This window comes from Saccopteryx bilineata, chromosome 3, assembly GCF_036850765.1.
Source record: "Saccopteryx bilineata isolate mSacBil1 chromosome 3, mSacBil1_pri_phased_curated, whole genome shotgun sequence".
Classification (NCBI taxonomy): domain Eukaryota; kingdom Metazoa; phylum Chordata; class Mammalia; order Chiroptera; family Emballonuridae; genus Saccopteryx; species Saccopteryx bilineata.
The window spans coordinates 249,485,551-249,503,291 of NC_089492.1; the positions used below are offsets into that span (position 1 = coordinate 249,485,551).

At 36.6% G+C, this 17,741-nt stretch overlaps 1 protein-coding gene across 10 annotated transcripts in view; it reads left to right on the forward strand.

The window, feature by feature from the left end:
* The window catches only part of TUT4 (terminal uridylyl transferase 4), a 123,368-nt gene extending 107,843 nt beyond the window's left edge, over positions 1-15,525 (forward strand). For 2 of the 10 annotated variants that reach the window (XM_066269179.1, XM_066269180.1), the window contains exons 27-31: positions 469-692; positions 2,372-2,472; positions 7,446-7,893; positions 11,340-11,498; positions 13,305-14,593. In XM_066269179.1, the coding sequence (XP_066125276.1) occupies positions 469-692; positions 2,372-2,472; positions 7,446-7,893; positions 11,340-11,498; positions 13,305-13,393 (1,021 nt within the window). In that variant the 3' untranslated portion in view covers positions 13,394-14,593. The other 8 variants (XM_066269181.1, XM_066269185.1, XM_066269183.1 and 5 more) reach the window with 8 other exon arrangements.
* Positions 15,526-17,741: the final 2,216 nt, after the last annotated feature.

Below are 17,741 nucleotides of genomic sequence, written 5' to 3' on the forward strand. Positions count from 1 at the left end.
TTTCCTGTGTTCTATAATACATACTATGTTTAACAGGCCAGGAAAATCTCTTCTTTAGTTATCAACTCTTGCCTAATGTAAAAGAGCTTAGAATTTTTCAGGCAAAACAAGCTCCCTAGTTTCTAGTACTGCTATTTACTGACTGTTAAGTTTAGGCAAGATACTTACCTTTTCTAAACCTCAGTTTGTTTCCCTGTAAAAGGAAGAAAATAAATATCAACTTCTATAGATTGTTTGTTGCAAGATTAAACTTAGATATTTAAAAATTTTTTAATTTGATAGTTTATTATGAAAGTACTAGTTTTGCCATATGAGTAGGTGTGCTATAAATGTGAATTCCTTTGCCTTCAGAAAGATGCATGAAACATGGACATGTTAGTCCCTTTCATTGTGAGACTTTTGTGTAGTTTAGTTTGTTCTGTGACTCCCTCAGTTTACAAGTCCCTAGCCCCACATTATTGGTATCAGCAGTTTACTATTTAGAGTAAAGAAGAAAGACAGTGAAGAAGAGAAGGAAGGGAATGAAGAGGAGAAAGACTCCCGAGATCTTCTTGACCCTCGAGACCTCCATGATACTCGAGACTTCAGAGACCCCAGAGACCTCAGATGTTTTATATGTGGAGATGCAGGACATGTACGAAGGGAATGCCCAGAGGTCAAGCTGGCCCGTCAGAGGAATAGCAGTGTGGCAGGTAAATAGAAAAGGTTAAAATAGTTTTTGGTAGAAATGAAGTAATTTATATTGATGTCATTTTAAGGACCCTCATTCCTCTCTGTTCCAAACCTAGCTGTATGATATTTTGGACCTTATAATTTCTTAGCGATAAAATTTAGACAGACTTTTATCTTTAATAGTATTTGGATATGTTCACTTTTTATGTCTTAGTAGTCTATTGTATTCATTCAGTTTCCTTTAAGTAGTCTTTAGATTTGAGTCATATTTTCTCTCAATATAAAAGTTAACAGAAGTTAACTCCCCCTGCCCCAAAGTTAATGAGAAGTTTTTTTCTGGGAACACATGGTAGAAAGTACAGTGTGTCCGTAAAGTCATGGTACACTTTTGACCGGTCACAGGAAAGCAGCAAAAGATGATAGAAATGTGAAATCTGCACCAAATAAAAGGAAAACCCTCCCAGTTTCTGTAGGATGATGTGGCAGCATGTGTGCATGCGCAGATGACGATGTAACACAGTGTATACAGCGGAGCAGCCCACGGCCATGCCAGTCAAGATGTGGACGGTACAGAGGAAAGTTCAGTGTGTTCTGTAGCTCGCTAAATTCAAATCCATGACCAAAGTGCAATGTGAATATCGGCGCATTTATAATAAAGTGCCACCACATAGGAGTAACACTACTTGGTGGGATAAGCAGTTGAAGGAAACCGGCAGTTTGATGGAGAAACCCCGTTCTGGTAGGCCATCAATCAGTGACGGGTCTGTAGAGGCTATACAGGATAGCTACCTAAGGAGCCCTAAAAAATCTGTGCATGAGCCCACATCGAACTGCACTGAATAGGTATGAAACTGGGAGAGTTTTCCTTTTATTTGGTGCAGATTTCACATTTCTATTATCTTTTGTTGCTTTCTATGACCGGTCAAAAGTGCACCATGACTTTACGGACACACTGTATATCTCTTCCTACTGTTGTTATGAGAGAGGGAGATCTGTTCCTTTTATACTTCATAAGGAATTTTAAGAATTAGAAACCCAAACTGACTAATGGTAGCACAATGGATAGGATATCTACCCAGAATGCTGACGTCCATTTCAAAACCTGAGTATGCCAGTTTGAACCTGGGTTCACCAGCTTGATCTCAGGGTTGCCAGCTCGAGCATAGGGTTGACAGTATGCACCCAAGATTGCCAGCTTGGCCCCTAAGTCCCCAGTTCAATCCGTGTAAAGGCATGTATGAGAAGCGATCAGTGCACAACTATAAGTGGAACAAGTTGATGCTTCTCTTTATATACCTCTCTCTCTCAAAAAACAAAAAAACAATAGCAACAACAAAAGAAAACAAAACACCCAAATGAGAATTTATTAAAAGAAAAAAAATAGATTATTTTGATGTTATAGTGATGATTTTGAGTTACTCAGTATCTTACTGCAGGAAGTATTTTCTTAAATATATATATTATCTCCTTTACAAAGCAGTGTGACATTTGTTCTGGTTTCTAGGACCACTATATATTTTTTAATGACCAGGATTGAAAATTGGTTTTAAAAAAGTTAGTAATTTTAAGTCTTTCGTTAACATCATAGTTTAAAAGTTGAAGTTTATAAAATCTCAGAGAGACTTGAGATTCTTTATAGATTGTCATTTCTCTGTTATTTTCTTTATCTTTTGATTTCCTTTTTGATATTTTCTCTTAGCAGCCCAGCTGGTCCGCAACCTTGTAAATGCCCAACAAGTGGCTGGTTCATCCCAGCAACAGGGTGATCAGTCCATAAGGACAAGACAGTCCTCAGAATGTGTAAGTACTCTGCATGCAAATAGGTTAGTCTTGGCAGGAAGATAGCACTATTTTGGGTGGGTGATAGGGTTAATCTTTCAGACTGGTAAATGTGATCTTCAAAATTATACAGTGCTAATAAGCATATGAGGTGGAAAAGAGCATTACTTTTGTGGTAATGTAGGTATATTTAAATAAGCGGCTCCTTAACTATATTGAGCCTGCTTTCTTGTTTATACAATAAGATAGCTACCTAATAAGGTGTTGGTTGGATTGTAATAAAGTAATGACTTTAATGTTTCAGGCTTTGCCTAGTGGAAAAATACTGATACCATTAATAAAAATGGACACAAAAATTGAAGGTGAAAAGGCTGAAGAAAGTTTCAATATAAAACTTGATGGGGAATTCAGACACACATGCCATTTATATTTCTGAAGGCAGCACCTTCACAGTAATTGTGTTTCTGTTATGTTAAGTGTTATAGCTTGCCTTGCTATAAGGCCTGCTGGACTATACAGTTTACATCTAATTGATGTAAGAAAGTTTTTTCCTCTATAAACCTAATCAGCATTAAAGTCAGACAACAAAAAAAAAAAAAGAAAGAAAGAAAGAAAGAAAGAAAGAAAGAAAGAAAGAAAGAAAGAAATTGAGCTGTATTAGGGGTCGTATATACCATTAGGGTGTTAATACATGGATGGCATTTCATTCACTTGCTTGAAACTTTTGTCTTCTAATAGCTGATATGGATACCTGGTGAAATATACTCTGTGAAAGACAGAGTATTGAATTAGAATTCAAATTTACAGGTTTCATATTAACTTTGTTGGTTAATCTTTGTCTGAATCTGTATTCACCTGCATTTGTTTAATTAATTTAGTATTAATTGAATGCTTACTCTAAACCTGATACTGTGCTTTAGTGCTTCATAATTAACAAAATTAATCCTTTGAGTGTCATGTGAAGTGATAGGTATTAGTATGATCAAATTTTACAAATTGAGAAGCTAAGAATAAGAAAAAAGGTTTCAAACCCAGGTTGATGTAGCTTCAAAGCTGTTAACTATTGAACATGCTAAATCTGATGTGATCTGTATTTTTTTTTAATTATTATTATTATTATTATTATTATTTGTATTTGTATTTGTATTTTTCCAAAGTTAGAAGCAGGGAGGTAGTCAGACTTCCCGCATGTGCCCTAATGGGATCCACCCAGCTTGCCCACCAGGGGACGATGTGTGGGGCGTTGCTCCATTAGGGCCAGAGCCATTCTAGCGCCTGAGGAGGCCATGGAGCCATTCTCAGCGCCCAGGCCAACTTTGCTCTAATGGAGTTTAGGCTGCAGGAGCGGAAGAGATAGAGAGGAAGGAGAGGGGGAAGGGTGAAGAAGCAGATGGGCGCTTCTCCTGTGTGCCCTGGCTGGGAATTGAACCCGGGACTTCCACACGCCGGGCCAACGCTCTACTGCTGAGCCAACCGGCCAGGGCTGTGATCTGTATTTTAGAAAACATACTTAGAGCATTTGAAAACCAGTATTAGGGAGAGTCTTTGAAAAAATGTAGGAACTCACTAAAATGTATTCAGGATACACAGCCTGACCTGTGGTGGTGCAGTGGATTAAGTATCAACCTGGAATGCTGCGGTCTCTGGTTCAAAACCCTGGGCTTGCCTGGTCAAGGCACATAAGAGAAGCAACTATGAGTTGATGCTTCCTGCTCCTTTCCCCCTAACCCTCACCCACCTTTCTCTTTCTCTGCTCTCTGAAATCAATAAATAAAATCTCTTAAAAAACATAAGGCCCTGGCTGGTTGATTCAGTGGTAGAGCATCGGCCTGGCGTGCAGGAGTCCTGGATTCGATTCCCGGCCAGGGCACACAGGAGAAGCGCCCATCTGCTTCTCCACTCCTCCTCCTCTCCTTCCTCTCTGTCTCTCTCTTCCCCTCCCGCAGCCAAGGCTCCATTGGAGCCAAGTTGGCCCCGGGCACTGAGGATGGCTCTATGGCCTCTGCCTCAGGCGCTAGAATGGCTCTGGTTGCAACGGAGCAACGCCCCAGATGGGCAGAGCATCACCCCCGGTGGGCATGCTGGGTGGATCCTGGTCAGGCACATGCAGGAGTCTGTCTGACTGCCTCCCTGTTTCCAACTTCAGAAAAATACAAAACCCCCCAAAAATCCATAAAATGTATTTAGGATGGTAGTATCCTGAATTTGGTGTTTATATTTTCCACATGTATTGTTGAATCTTCACAAAAGCCTATGAGATAGATTCTGTTATTTATATTTTATAGGTGAAGAAATCTGTTTTCTTCACCTATAAAATATAAAAATATGTAAAATCTCTGGGGTTCCAGCCAGAATTTGAACCCTCAAGCTGTCTCCAAAACCTATACTCTGAACTACTTCACTATGCTGTCCCTAACTTTCATTCTCTGCTTGCTTCTAGCACTCATTCTCACCTGAGATTTGGGAAGAGTCTAATGAACTTTACTATTCTGATGTCTTCAGCCTCAACATGTCTTTTTTTTTTTTTAATTAAAAAAATTTTTTTTTTACAGAGACAGAGAGTCAGAGAGAAGGATAGACAGGGACAGACAGACAGAAACGGAGAGAGATGAGAAGCATCAATCATTAGTTTTTTGTGACACGTTGCAACACCTTAGTTGTTCATTGATTGCTTTCTCATATGTGCCTTGACCGCAGGCCTTCAGCAGACCGAGTAACCCCTTGCTCGAGCCAGCGACCTTGGGCTCAAGCTGGCGACCTCGGGGTCTCGAACCTGGGTCTTCCGCATCCCAGCCTGACGTTCTATCCACTGCGCCACCGCCTGGTCAGGCCAGCCTCAACATGTCTTAATGTAGCTTAGAGTCTCTCCAACTCCCCAGACTTGACTCTTTCTCTTATGTTTTCCATCTCTTGGAATGATCCCACTATCTAGTTTCCAGAACTACTCTATCCCACCCAACCCCCACATCCAGTCAGTCACCAAGTCCTGTTGTTTGTGCATTTAAAAAGTAGCTAGCTCATACCTATTTGCTTCCCTCTGTCCCTATATTTTATTTCTCTAGCATAGGTGCCATCATGTCAGGACTTCTATATTATAGCAACCTTTTAAACAGTCTCAACAGTCTTTTATTTACTTTTTAAAATATTCTTTATTTCTTTTATTCCTTTAAATAAGTCAGAATATATTTTTCTAAACTGCAGATTAATGTTTATGATGTGTTTAAAATTCTTAGTGGTTTCCCAAAGCCCTCAGGATAGAGTCTAAACTACCAGGCATATAGGAACCTTCATTCTCTTGCCCCTGTTTAGGTCTTCACTTTCAGATCTGCCATTCCTCTTTGTTATGATTAACTTCTTTCAGATTCCAATTACTTTAAAAGTCATGTGATTTTGTGCCTGTAGACCAGGGGTCCCCAAACTTCGGCCTGCAGGCCGCATGCGGCCCCCTGAGGCCATTTATCCGCCCCTCTCCGCACTTCCGGATGGGGCACCTCTTTCATTGCTGGTTAGTGAGAGGAGCATAGTTCTCATTGAAATACTGGTCAGTTTGTTGATTTAAATTTACTTGTTCTTTATTTTAAATATTGTATTTGTTCCCGTTTTGTTTTTTTACTTTAAAATAAGATATGTGCAGTGTGCATAGGGATTTGTTCATAGTTTTTTTTATAGTCTGGCCCTCCAACGGTCTGAGGGACAGTGAACTGGCCCCCTGTGTAAAAAGTTTGGGGACCCCTGCTGTAGACTTTCAGTCATGTTGTTCCCTCTGCCTGAAACACTCTTTACGTCTCCTTATCCCTACTCTTTTTAAAATGAGACTGGTTTCTATATTTACCCTTGAGTTTCAACCCAGGGGTCATTTTCTCTGTGAAGCTTGGTTTCCTCTTTCTTTCATCTTACCTTCCCCTCTTCTCCCAAAGTCAGTTAAGGTGTTCACACTCTGTGATTTCATTATACAGTATACATTATTACATTAATCATTGTAATCATTGTACTTTATTGTGAGTGCTTATGTCATTTTTATCTGCTCTTCTTCCTTTCTCCCATAAACTTTAAGCTTCCTGAGAGCATAACTGTTAGTATTGTATTTTTAATTCCTAGAACAGTGCCTAGTACATAATTGACACCTTAGTAAATACTTGTTGAGGGACTGAATGAAATCGACTATGAGATATTTAGATATAAGTTTTTAGTTAAAATTGGAAATGTGGGTTCTACATGATGGGAATGATGTCTGAGATTTCTTTTCTTTGGGCAGTAAGAAGGTTTGTGAGGCAGTGGTGAGATTCAAATAATTTAACAACCAGTTTTCTTTCCTAATGACCATTTTAAGTATAAAAAAAGACATACCGAAGGGTAGTTTATTATTTCATGCATTTAATACTTAAATAAGAACAATAAAAGAAGTACACAAAACTAGATTATAAGAAAGAGTTTTAAAATATTAATGAAAAAATATTAATACCTGACAAAAAACAATAAAACTGTTACTTAAGATATTTCCATATCGCTTCTTGGTTGGTGTCTTCACTTGCAATTTTTTTCATGTATGGATGGAATGAACATTACTGTGGGCACTTAGAATACGCTGTTTCACAGATGAATGTTGAAAAAGAATAAGGAATGTAAATTTGTGATTTCCATATTGGGAGGCTGCCCTGGTGCCCACATTAGAGAGAACCCTGATTATAAGTGCTATTTTAACAACCAATTCACTGAACTCAGCAAAAAATTAGATATCAGTTCTGCTGAACTGGTGCTAATGGGCTGAATCCTACCATTGTTGTGATGTAATAGTTATGTGAAGGATAGGTTTGAAGACCTTGTGAAAAATTTCACCTTCATGTAAAATGGGGTTCTACTATTTTTATTATGTATATTGTAGAGCTATTTTTAATATTCTAATGAAATAACTCCATAATTTTGAATTTTGATAATGTTTTTATAAAATTAAAATGTTTATAAATTAATTTAAAATTGTCTTTTTTTCTCTGCAGTCTGATTCACCATCATATTCTCCCCAGCCCCAGCCATTTTCACAGAACTCTTCCCAATCAGCTGCTATTACCCAGCCTTCATCCCAGCCAGGATCCCAACCTAAGCTTGGCCCACCTCAGCAGGGAGCCCAGCCCCCTCATCAGGTCCAGATGCCTATGTATAACTTTCCCCAGTCACCACCAGCTCAGTATTCCCCCATGCACAATATGGGATTGTTGCCAATGCATCCCCTCCAAATCCCTGCCCCATCCTGGCCTATCCATGGCCCAGTGATCCACTCTGCACCAGGCAGTGCCCCCAGCAATATTGGACTGAACGATCCTAGCATCATCTTTGCACAGCCTGCTGCCAGACCTGTGGCGATCCCTAGCTCCTCTCACGATGGACACTGGCCTCGTACTGTGGCTCCAAATTCCCTGGTGAACAATGGTACAGTGGGGAATTCTGGTAACCCTTCCTTTTCTTCTTTTGTGTCTGTCTGTCTGTAAAAAGCTTGGGTAATTTGTGTTATTTGTTGAACCTGGGGAAATCAATGTGGAGAAAAGGATGGCAAGCAATATTTGTGAAGGGGCAGTAGAGGTTTAGATAAAGGAAAAGAGTATGGGGCTGTGGGTTCAGACTGCCTGGATTTGAATCCTGGCTCTGCCATTTATTATGTTGCATTGGGTAGTTACTTAATCTCTTTGTGCATTGGTTTTATCTATAAACTAGGGATATCAATAGTATCTAACTGATAGGGTTATTGTGAATATTAAGTGAGGTAATATATATGTTATTTTATTGTTTTAAATTTTGACTGCAGTACTGCTTTATGTAGGTATTATTAACACTCATTTTACAATTATGAAAATTGAAGTGTTAAGTTACTTAACTATCATGCTGTCATAATTAGTCATAGATCTAAGATTTAATCCAACTTTTTTCTTTAATACCTGTGTTGTTTTGTCTCTCAGTAAGGAGCAATTCTTTTAAAAAGAGAAAGATATTGGAAACACTTTGTAGCATTAAAAAGAATTTCCCCCCCTGATATCTAATAGATGTTCATTATAGAACATTTGAAAAAGAAAGTCATTCATAATCTTAATTCCTATACATAATGCTAAGTAATATTTTAGTGTATTGGCATCCCTTTTTAAAAATATTTGCATATTTAAAAATAGTTCATTATGCCATGAATCTAGTTTTATATCCAGCTTTTTAGTAGCACTTATTTTTATTTTCAAAAACTCTTATTATAGAAAATTTGAACTATATACAAAAGGAGAGAGTTAAAATATAATAAACTCCTGTGCCCTCTTTAATAGTTATTAACATTTGTTTTTCTTTCATCTGACCCCTTTATCCCAATAAAAAAAATAAATTAGGCTTGAGTAATCAAATATGAGTTATCAGATTTGCTTATAAACTTTAGTTCTATCTCTTAAAGAAATCAAGACAATTACCGTAACGAAGATCATCTAAAACCCAGACCTTGTTCTTTTTTCTCAATTTGTCTAAAATTATTGTTGATTTATTTGAATCAAGATTCAAGGAGATCCTATTTATTATATGTGGTTGTTATATCTCTTAAGTCTTCTTTAATTTGTAACTGTTCTCCCTTACTATTTTCTTCTTCACATTAACTATTGAAGAGACTATATTTTCTTACATTCTGGTGTTGACTGATTGTATCTTTGTGGCATTGTTTAACATGTACTGCTCTTTCCATAATTCCTGTAAACTGGTAGTTTGGTTCAGAGGCTTAATTTAGAATCGGGTGTTTCTGTTGTTGTTTTCCAATTCCCACACTTCAGAAGGAACTACCTGTCTTTTTCTTTGTCTTTTAGTGACTTAAGATTGATCAATGAGTTAGGTGATCTCAGCCTATTCTATTTATTATAAAATTTATTAATTTTTACATAATAGTCTTAGCCACCATTAATTATTATCGCTGATATCCATTATTTCACTAGTGGTTGTAAAATGATTTTTCTATTTACTATTCTTTTATAAAGAAGAACTTTTCCTGGCCCTGGCTGGGTTGCTAAGTTGGTCAGATTGTCAGCCCAATACACCAAGGTTGCAGGTTTGATCCCTGGTCAGGGCACACATAGGAATTAACCAGTGAATGCGTAGATAAGTGGAGCAGTGAATTGATAAAATCGATGTTTCTCTCTCACTTTCTCTCTCTCTCTCTCCCTTGCCCTCCTATTTCTTCCTTTTCCCCACCTTTCCTTGCTAAAATCAGCATATAAAGATGGTTTTTTGGGTCTTTTTAAAGAGACAGTCAGAGAGAGGGATAGACAGGGACAGACAGACAGGAACAGAGAGATGAGAAGCATCAATCATTAGTTTTTCGTTGCGTGTTGCAATACCTTAGTTGTTCATTGATTGCTTTCTCATATATGCCTTGACCGCGGGCCTTCAGCAGACCAAGTAACCCTTTGATCGAGCCAGCGACCTAGGGCTCAAGCCAGTGAGCTTTTGCTCAAACCAGATGAGCCCGCACTCAAGCTGGAGACCTCGGGGTCTCAAACCTGGGTCTTCCGCATCCCAGTCTGACATTCTATCCACTGCGCCACTGCCTGGTCAGGCAATAAAGCATTTTTTTAAAGAACTTTCCTTATAAATTGTTAGCTTGAAATATAGTTAGTATAGGAAATATAGATGAAAAGATTGGTTCCTTCCCTTTATCAATTTTCAAAAATTTTAGTGATAATTTTATATAAAAGTATGATATTCCTCAGAGCACTGGTAGAGGAGGTATCTCTGACCTCTTTTGGAACAATACACATAATGTTTTTTGCTGAGCAGAAATGCCAGAACATGGTGGTAAATCAGTGGCTTTGTTTTCCTGGTTACTTCTGAATAGACAGAAAATGTGGCTAGTATGAATTTATTTTTCTTGCTCCCTACTCCTCCCTGTTTAAGTCTCCTAATTTGAATTCCTGGTAGGATGTTTAATGAATAAGGGCAGTGTCTTTCAGATTATTTCCTGCCATATTGTGACTCTGAATGAGAAAAACTGCCACAAATGATCCAGAAGATTCAGGGGGTACTGCACTTAAAGATCATCTTAATGGGAAGTAGGTTAATGGAGGTAGTTTGGCATAGGAAGAATAAGATTCATCTTTTTTGAGTCCTACTTATATACCAGAACTTGTACAAGCCACTTTTATTTTTGTTATCTAATTTAATCCTCACAACAACCTGAGGTTCATAATTGAAAATTGGTAATTTTTAGAACTGGGATTTGAACTTAGATCTGTTTGGTTCCAAAGCTCCTAGTTGTCAACCATTATTCCACAGTGCCTCAACTTTTCTAGGCCAAGATATAATTAATTCTAGGGTAGTTGGCATTGTCTTTTAGGATAAAATGTGAGCTCCTTAATGATGTGCTTAGGTTTTTTGAAGTATAGATCCTATTTACCCCTCCAGCCTTTTCTGCTATCACTTCCTTTATTCATATTTCTGTTTAGTTAATGGGTTTTTGAAGCTTCCCAAACTTGATGTACTTTTCTGCTTTTTGGCTCTTATACATGCTATTCCTTTTGTCTAAAATGCCCTCCTTTCCCCATTTTGCCTAACTAACTTGTTCCTTGAACTTAAAACTCAAATTTAGTCAGTCATCTTAGGAAAACCTTTATCCTTATACAACTTGGTTAGCCCCCTCTTTGGAACATTTCCCATTGACCTGTTGTAGTAGTGACCATATATTGTTGTATGTCTCCTGTATGAATAGTTTGAGCACAATTACAGGGTTTGATTCTTTAAAAAAAAATTTTTGTTGTTGTATTCTCTGCATTTAGCATAGTTTTTGGCCAGTCATAGGTACTCAAATCTCTATGGAATGCAGGATTATATGAGTGAACAAACTGACATTTTAAAATATGTCTTTTCTTATTGAAATGCAGAGCCAGGCTTTCCAGGACTAAATCCTCCAATTCCTTGGGAACATGCACCACGTCCCCATTTTCCTCTTGTCCCATCTTCGTGGCCTTATGGTTTGCATCAAAACTTCGTGCATCAGGGAAATGCCAGATTTCAGCCCAACAAACCTTTCTATACTCAAGGTACCATTTGCTTACAAATTTGTTAACAGGCTGGGTGGGTTTTGTTCTGGGACAAAGAGCCTTTGTGAAGGCCAGGATCTGGGAGTGAAAATTCATGCATTTAGTAAACATGTATTGAAAGGGCATGCTGTGTGTCAGACTGCTAGGTGCTAGTTGCTTAAGAAAGAATTAAATAAAACTGTCATACTTAATACATATTTTATTAGGAGAGCCAGACATGTAAAGTAGATGAGAGTAGGCGCTCAGAGGAATCAGTTAATGTTGCCCGAGCAGAGAGAGCAGGATATGGACACTAGGGATCAAAATATACAATATTTTTGCATTTGAACTAGCCTTGAGATACAGGATGTTTTTTCTTAGAGATTTTCTACAGATTAGAGGAAAGGAGTATTTTTAGCTGAGGCAATAATACTTGCAGTCTCTATATGTTCTGCCTGACATGAGGAAGAAAGAGAAAGAGAAAATAATAGGATTAGAGGATGAGAATAGGATTAGAGGATGAGGTAAGTGGGAAAGTTGTATATATAGGTGATGAGACTAGAGATGGTAGGCTGAGGCCACATCATGAAAGAGTTTGGACTCAGTTTAATAAGTCAGGATATAATAGAAGTTGAGTCAAGTAGTAACACAGTCAGAATTTGTGTAGTAAAACTAAAATTTGAATGATGTTATAACTCACTATATTCTGTTGGTATTGATGACCAATAATGGCTTTAATCTAAGTAATGAATATTGCAAATTAAGGAAAATGCCAAGGAACCTTGTAGCATTTATCTAGCTTACTGCCTCAGAGGTATCTCAAGTCAAATAGGGAATGTCTGAGTCTGGCTTTCAGCTTTTGGTTAATCTAATTAAAACAATAGTCATGTAGATGACCCAGGTTGATTCCCGGCCAGACCACACAGGAGAAGCGCCTGTCTGCTTCTCCACTCTTCCCCTTTCCTTTCTCTCTCTCTCTCTCTCTCTCTCTCTCTCTCTCTCTCTTTCTCTTCCCCTCCCACAGCCAAGGCTCCATTGGAGCAAAGTTGTCCTGGGTGCTAAGGATGGCTCCATGGCCTCCACCTCAGGCTCTGGAATGGCTCTGGTTGCAATGGAGCATCGCCCCCTAGTGGGCTTGCCAGGTGGATCCCGTTCAGGCACATGCAGGAGTCTGTCTCTCTGCCTCCCTGCTCCTCACTTCAGAAAAATACAAAAATAAATAAATAGAGTCAGAGTTATTACAGTTAAATTTAGGAGTTCAAGAAATTAAAGAAATAGACTTAGGAAATGGTGACTGAATGAAATGATGATTTTAAGGGGAAACTCCTGATATGACCGTCAGTTTTGATACATTCGGCCTTCTTAAACTATCCATTTACTGCTGGGGCTTTCTTGTATCATAGATAAGGAGAACCATGACTATGACTGCTTTCTTATTCTGAGCAAAGAACTAGGGCTGAGGAAAGTTACTATTTGTCATACAAACAGTTTCAGGGGGTAGAGCCCTTGGTGGGTTTCTTCCTCTTGATTCCTCCCCTCCATCTCTCTTTTGTCTCCTCTCTTTGCTTTCACATATCCACATTTCCCTTCTCTCCTCCTTTACCCTATCAAATGTTTGACATGCTTCATCACCTCTTTACTGTATAAATAGAAGACAGTAGCTACAAAGTAATTCTAAGGGGTTATCAGATAAATAGGCACAAGCCTTTCAGTTTCCTGTCTGTGTTGTGTCCAACAGACAGATGTGCCACACGTCGATGTAGAGAGCGTTGTCCCCACCCACCAAGAGGAAACGTGTCGGAGTAATGCGAGTCCATTTTCTTTCAGCTGGTCTACCGATGCACAGCAACCAGCCAATCCTGCTGTCTCAAGGGTATCCGTACCTCAATGTCAGTTACATTCAGCAGAAAAAGTGACATTTAATGGAAAGCAAAACAAATCAGGTCCTGATTTAAAATTTTAACACGTTTAGATAGCTTATTTAAATTCTAAGACTGTTTTTAAGAACTGTATTATTTGTATATAAATATGAACTATAGTTTTTACTGGTATCACCAAATTGAGTGATACAAATTTCATCTATTTTATTACCCTATTTTTAAGGGAATTTTATGTTTTGTTTAACCTTGATGAATTGTATAAAGAGAGAATTTAAAAAAGTACATTCTTTATTTTCTATTAGCTGTATTCATACTTTGGTTGCTTCAGACTTTATATATATTGTTCTTAAGAATTAGGAAAGACTTTCATGTGTTTTAAATTTGTCACTTCTATTCTTTACAGAACCTTGTAGTGCCAAAAACTTTTTAAAAGGTAAAAAAAAAAATAAAATAAAACTACAACATGAATATTCAGAATTTTTTTTCTTTTACATTCTTGTATATTGAAAATATGCAAACTTGAACAGAAAGTTGCTTTTATCTGTATTTGAAGTAATTCTATTTTAAGTTAATAAATCTTTTTGACAAGGGTCAAATTTGATTAATTCATCTGGTTGTTTAGATTATGGAAATATAATCCAGAGACCTGTTTTACTCTCACTGAATGGAGTATTCTAGCTCACATAGTTTTAAAAATCCAGGATCTTTTCACGTCTCTTATTTTATTGGATCTTCACAACACCTATATGCTGTTGACAGAAGCAAATGTCTCCATTTTATCATTGAGAAAACTGAGATGCAAAATAAAGTGAATTTCAAAGGTAGCACACTTAAACATGTTAGGAATAAAATTAAACAGATCTTTTGAAAGAGTTTTTAAACACTGATACTGAAATGTGAAAGGAAAGTAATTCTTATGACTGAGGAACACTAGTTAGACTGTCCGTTCTGAGTCCTATCCTACTACCTGAAAAGCACACTTGCCAGGATGGTGTTTATCAGTAATCCTTGTGGTCAATGATTATAGCTGGAATTCAAATATGTGTCATTGGTGGTAGATCCCTTAGCTGTTTTTGGCACTAATATGTTGAAGTAAACTGATTTTGTCTAAATCCCTTAAAGAGATTTATTTACCAGGGATTTTAGGCTAAATGATGCTATAGATTTCTTTGGAAATGTGCAGAATAAGTAAAAATCAAATGTATTTTATGGACAGTGAGTATATTGTCTTTGTTCTGCTTCCTCAGATATGCATTACTTAAAATAGGAGACTACCTGGGCTTTTGCCATATTTTCTAACATGGAAGATGCTCGAAATCTATTGCAGGAGGTTGAGGGCTTTCCTGCCATATTTACAGCTCTGAAAAGGTATTTATTAAATGTTAAGCTCAGGTGTATTTACTGTTAGTTTTTCATATTAAAGCTTTGGCCTCCTTCAGAATCCTACAAAGTGGTGGAGTTAACTTATTTGTTAATGAGATACCTGACCCAACCATATGCTTTTGTGTTAAAATGTGACTTGGAGCGTTCAAGAGGTTTTTTTTTAAGTTAGTGTTCAAGTATCTTATCTCTTTTTCAAGTCTTAGAGAACATGTTATGAGGTGTATGAGGTGTTCAATTTGTTCTACTTTTGTATATAGTAGAAATTTTCACTTAAAGGAAAACAATCTGCAACAAGAGACTGCCTCCAGCCCAGCCTTCTTTCCTGAAGGAAAGCAACACATGACCTGACAAAAAGAATTTAAGGGTCAATAAACCCCAGTATGTACGTTTTACTTTTATGACAATGTTATATACTGTGTAGTAATTTTCAGCATCTCACTTGTCCCTCCTTCAGTGATTGCGAGTGTTCAATAACTGGCAAAACTATTCCTAACTGAAAATTAGAAGACTCTTAGTTTGTAATTTATACAGTAGTAGCTCAGTTTGTAAGTTTGTGAACTTTTTATAGAAGTTGTAAATATAAGTTTTTATTCATATTATAATAGAGCAATTGAAAAGGGAAAAAATTTTTCAACCTTATGCAGAGAACACACATGCACTCTTAAGATTATACAGTTTTGAAATGTTTTTTGAATAGTGTTTAATGACATGGAGACATTAATATTTTCCCTTGCATTAAATATTATTCAAAAATATGAATATTAATGATGTACTATGTAATTTATTTGTTCAGTTGCCTAAAATGGACATTTTTACTATTCTCATATTAAAAATGTATGTAAAATGGTGAGGTAAAGCTATTTTTTTCAATTTATTTTTCAAATACAGTTGACATACAGTATTATATTAGTTTCAGGTGTGCAACATAGTGATTAGACATTTATATACCATATGAAGTGATCACTATAAATCTAGTACCCACCTGGCACCATACATATGTAGTTATTACAGTATTACTGACTATATTTCCTATGCTGTACTTTATATCTCTGTGATTATTTTTATAATTGGCAATTTGTATTTCTTAATTCCTTCCACTTTTTTCACCCATTTTCCTTAACATCCCCTCCCATCTGGCAACCCTCAGTTTGTTATCTGTATCTATGAGTTTGTTTTTCTTGAGTGTATGGTTATTTTGTTTTTTAGCTTCCACGTATAAATGAAATTGTATGGTATTTGTCTTTCTCTTCTGACTTCTTTCTCTTTGCATAATATCCTCTAGGTCCATCCATGATGACCCAAATGGAAATATTTTATTCTTTTTTATGGCTAAGTAAAAAATTCTATTGTATGTACTACATCTTCTTTATCCATTCATCTAACACTTAGGGTACTTTCATATCTGCTTATTGTAAATAATGCTGCAATGAAATAGGGGTACACGTTTTTAATTAATGTTTTGGAGTTTTTTCAGATAAATACCCAGAAGTGAAGTAGAATTGCTAGGTCATATGGTACCTCTATTTTAAAATTTTTGAGGAACCTTTATGTTATATTACATAATGGGTGCACCAATGAACAATCTCACTAACAGTGCACAAAGGTTCCCATTTCTCCACATCCTCGCCAGCACTTGTTGATTTATTGATAATAGCCATTCTGACAAGTATGAAGTGATATAGCATTGTGGTTTTGATTTGCATTGCCCTGATGATCAGTGGTGTTGAGCATCTTTTCATGTCTGTTCACCACCTACCTGTATGTCCTCTTTGGAGGAATGTCTATTCCTATCCTCTGTCCATTTTTGATGATTGTTTTTTTGATGCCAAACTGTATGAGTTCTTTATATAGTTTGGATATTAACCCTTTATTGGATATGTCATTTGCAAATAATTTCTCCAGATCAGTAGATTGCTTTTTTGTTGGTTTCTTTTGCAGTGCAAAAGCTTTTTTGATGTAGTCACATATGTTCATTTTTGCTTTTGTTGGCCTTAGGAGACATATCCAGAAAAATATTGCTAAGACCAATGTTCAAAAGTTTGTTGCCTATGTTTTCTTCTAGGAGTTTTATGGTTTAAATTTCTGTCTTTAATCCATTTTGAGTTTACTTTTGTATATGGTGTAAATGGTCTAGTTTTATTTCTGGGATAAAACTATTTTTATATATGTTTTTATATTGTGAATTCCTATAAATGGGATTATTAGGTAAAAAGGATAAAAATTCCAAGGTTTCTGTGACATCCTGCCAAATTACCATCCAGAAAAGTGGTTACCAGTTTGCATTTCCAGCCACAATATATGTGTTGGTAAGCTTATAAAAAAGCTTCAACCTCCAAGTAAATCACTTTTTTCCTTGTAAAGGATAATTTAAATGTTTATTAAGAAGGAAAAAAGAAAGTGAGCATTGAATAAAGCAGTCAAAAGCCCATCAACCAGAAATAAATATATACTATTATCTGGTGAATTTCATTTATCCCAACCATTTCCCTTAAATATATGTATACAAAGTTTTAGAAAAATGGGTTCATATGCTGTATTTAATAAATAGAGCAAATTTACTTGGATTTATCCAGAGGAAAAGAAGAAATGCGCAACTTTAAAATTTTCTACAAGAGAATCAAGTTCTAAATTTCCTCTGAAAATTGAGGACAAGTTTAGAAACCATTAGAGGCTAGAAACATTTTTTTCTAGTGTCATGTGTATTTTAGTTAGAGAAAGTATATGACTGCTGTTATAAAAAAAATGAAACTAGCACATTTTTGAGTTCCTCCTCTACTTATTATTCCTGTGTAGACAATGATCAGATATTCAATTTGAATCTTACAATTTCTCATTTTCATTGAAAGTTTATAAAACTTTTTACTACCATTCCTCTTATTTTTTTTCCCATCTTTAATTCATTTATTGTTGGGTTAATTGCATGAACAGTTTTTTCCCAAGTGACTTAAGTTTTTGCATACTTGAGAATGTCTCCTCCCTTTATATTTTAAAAACTTGGGTT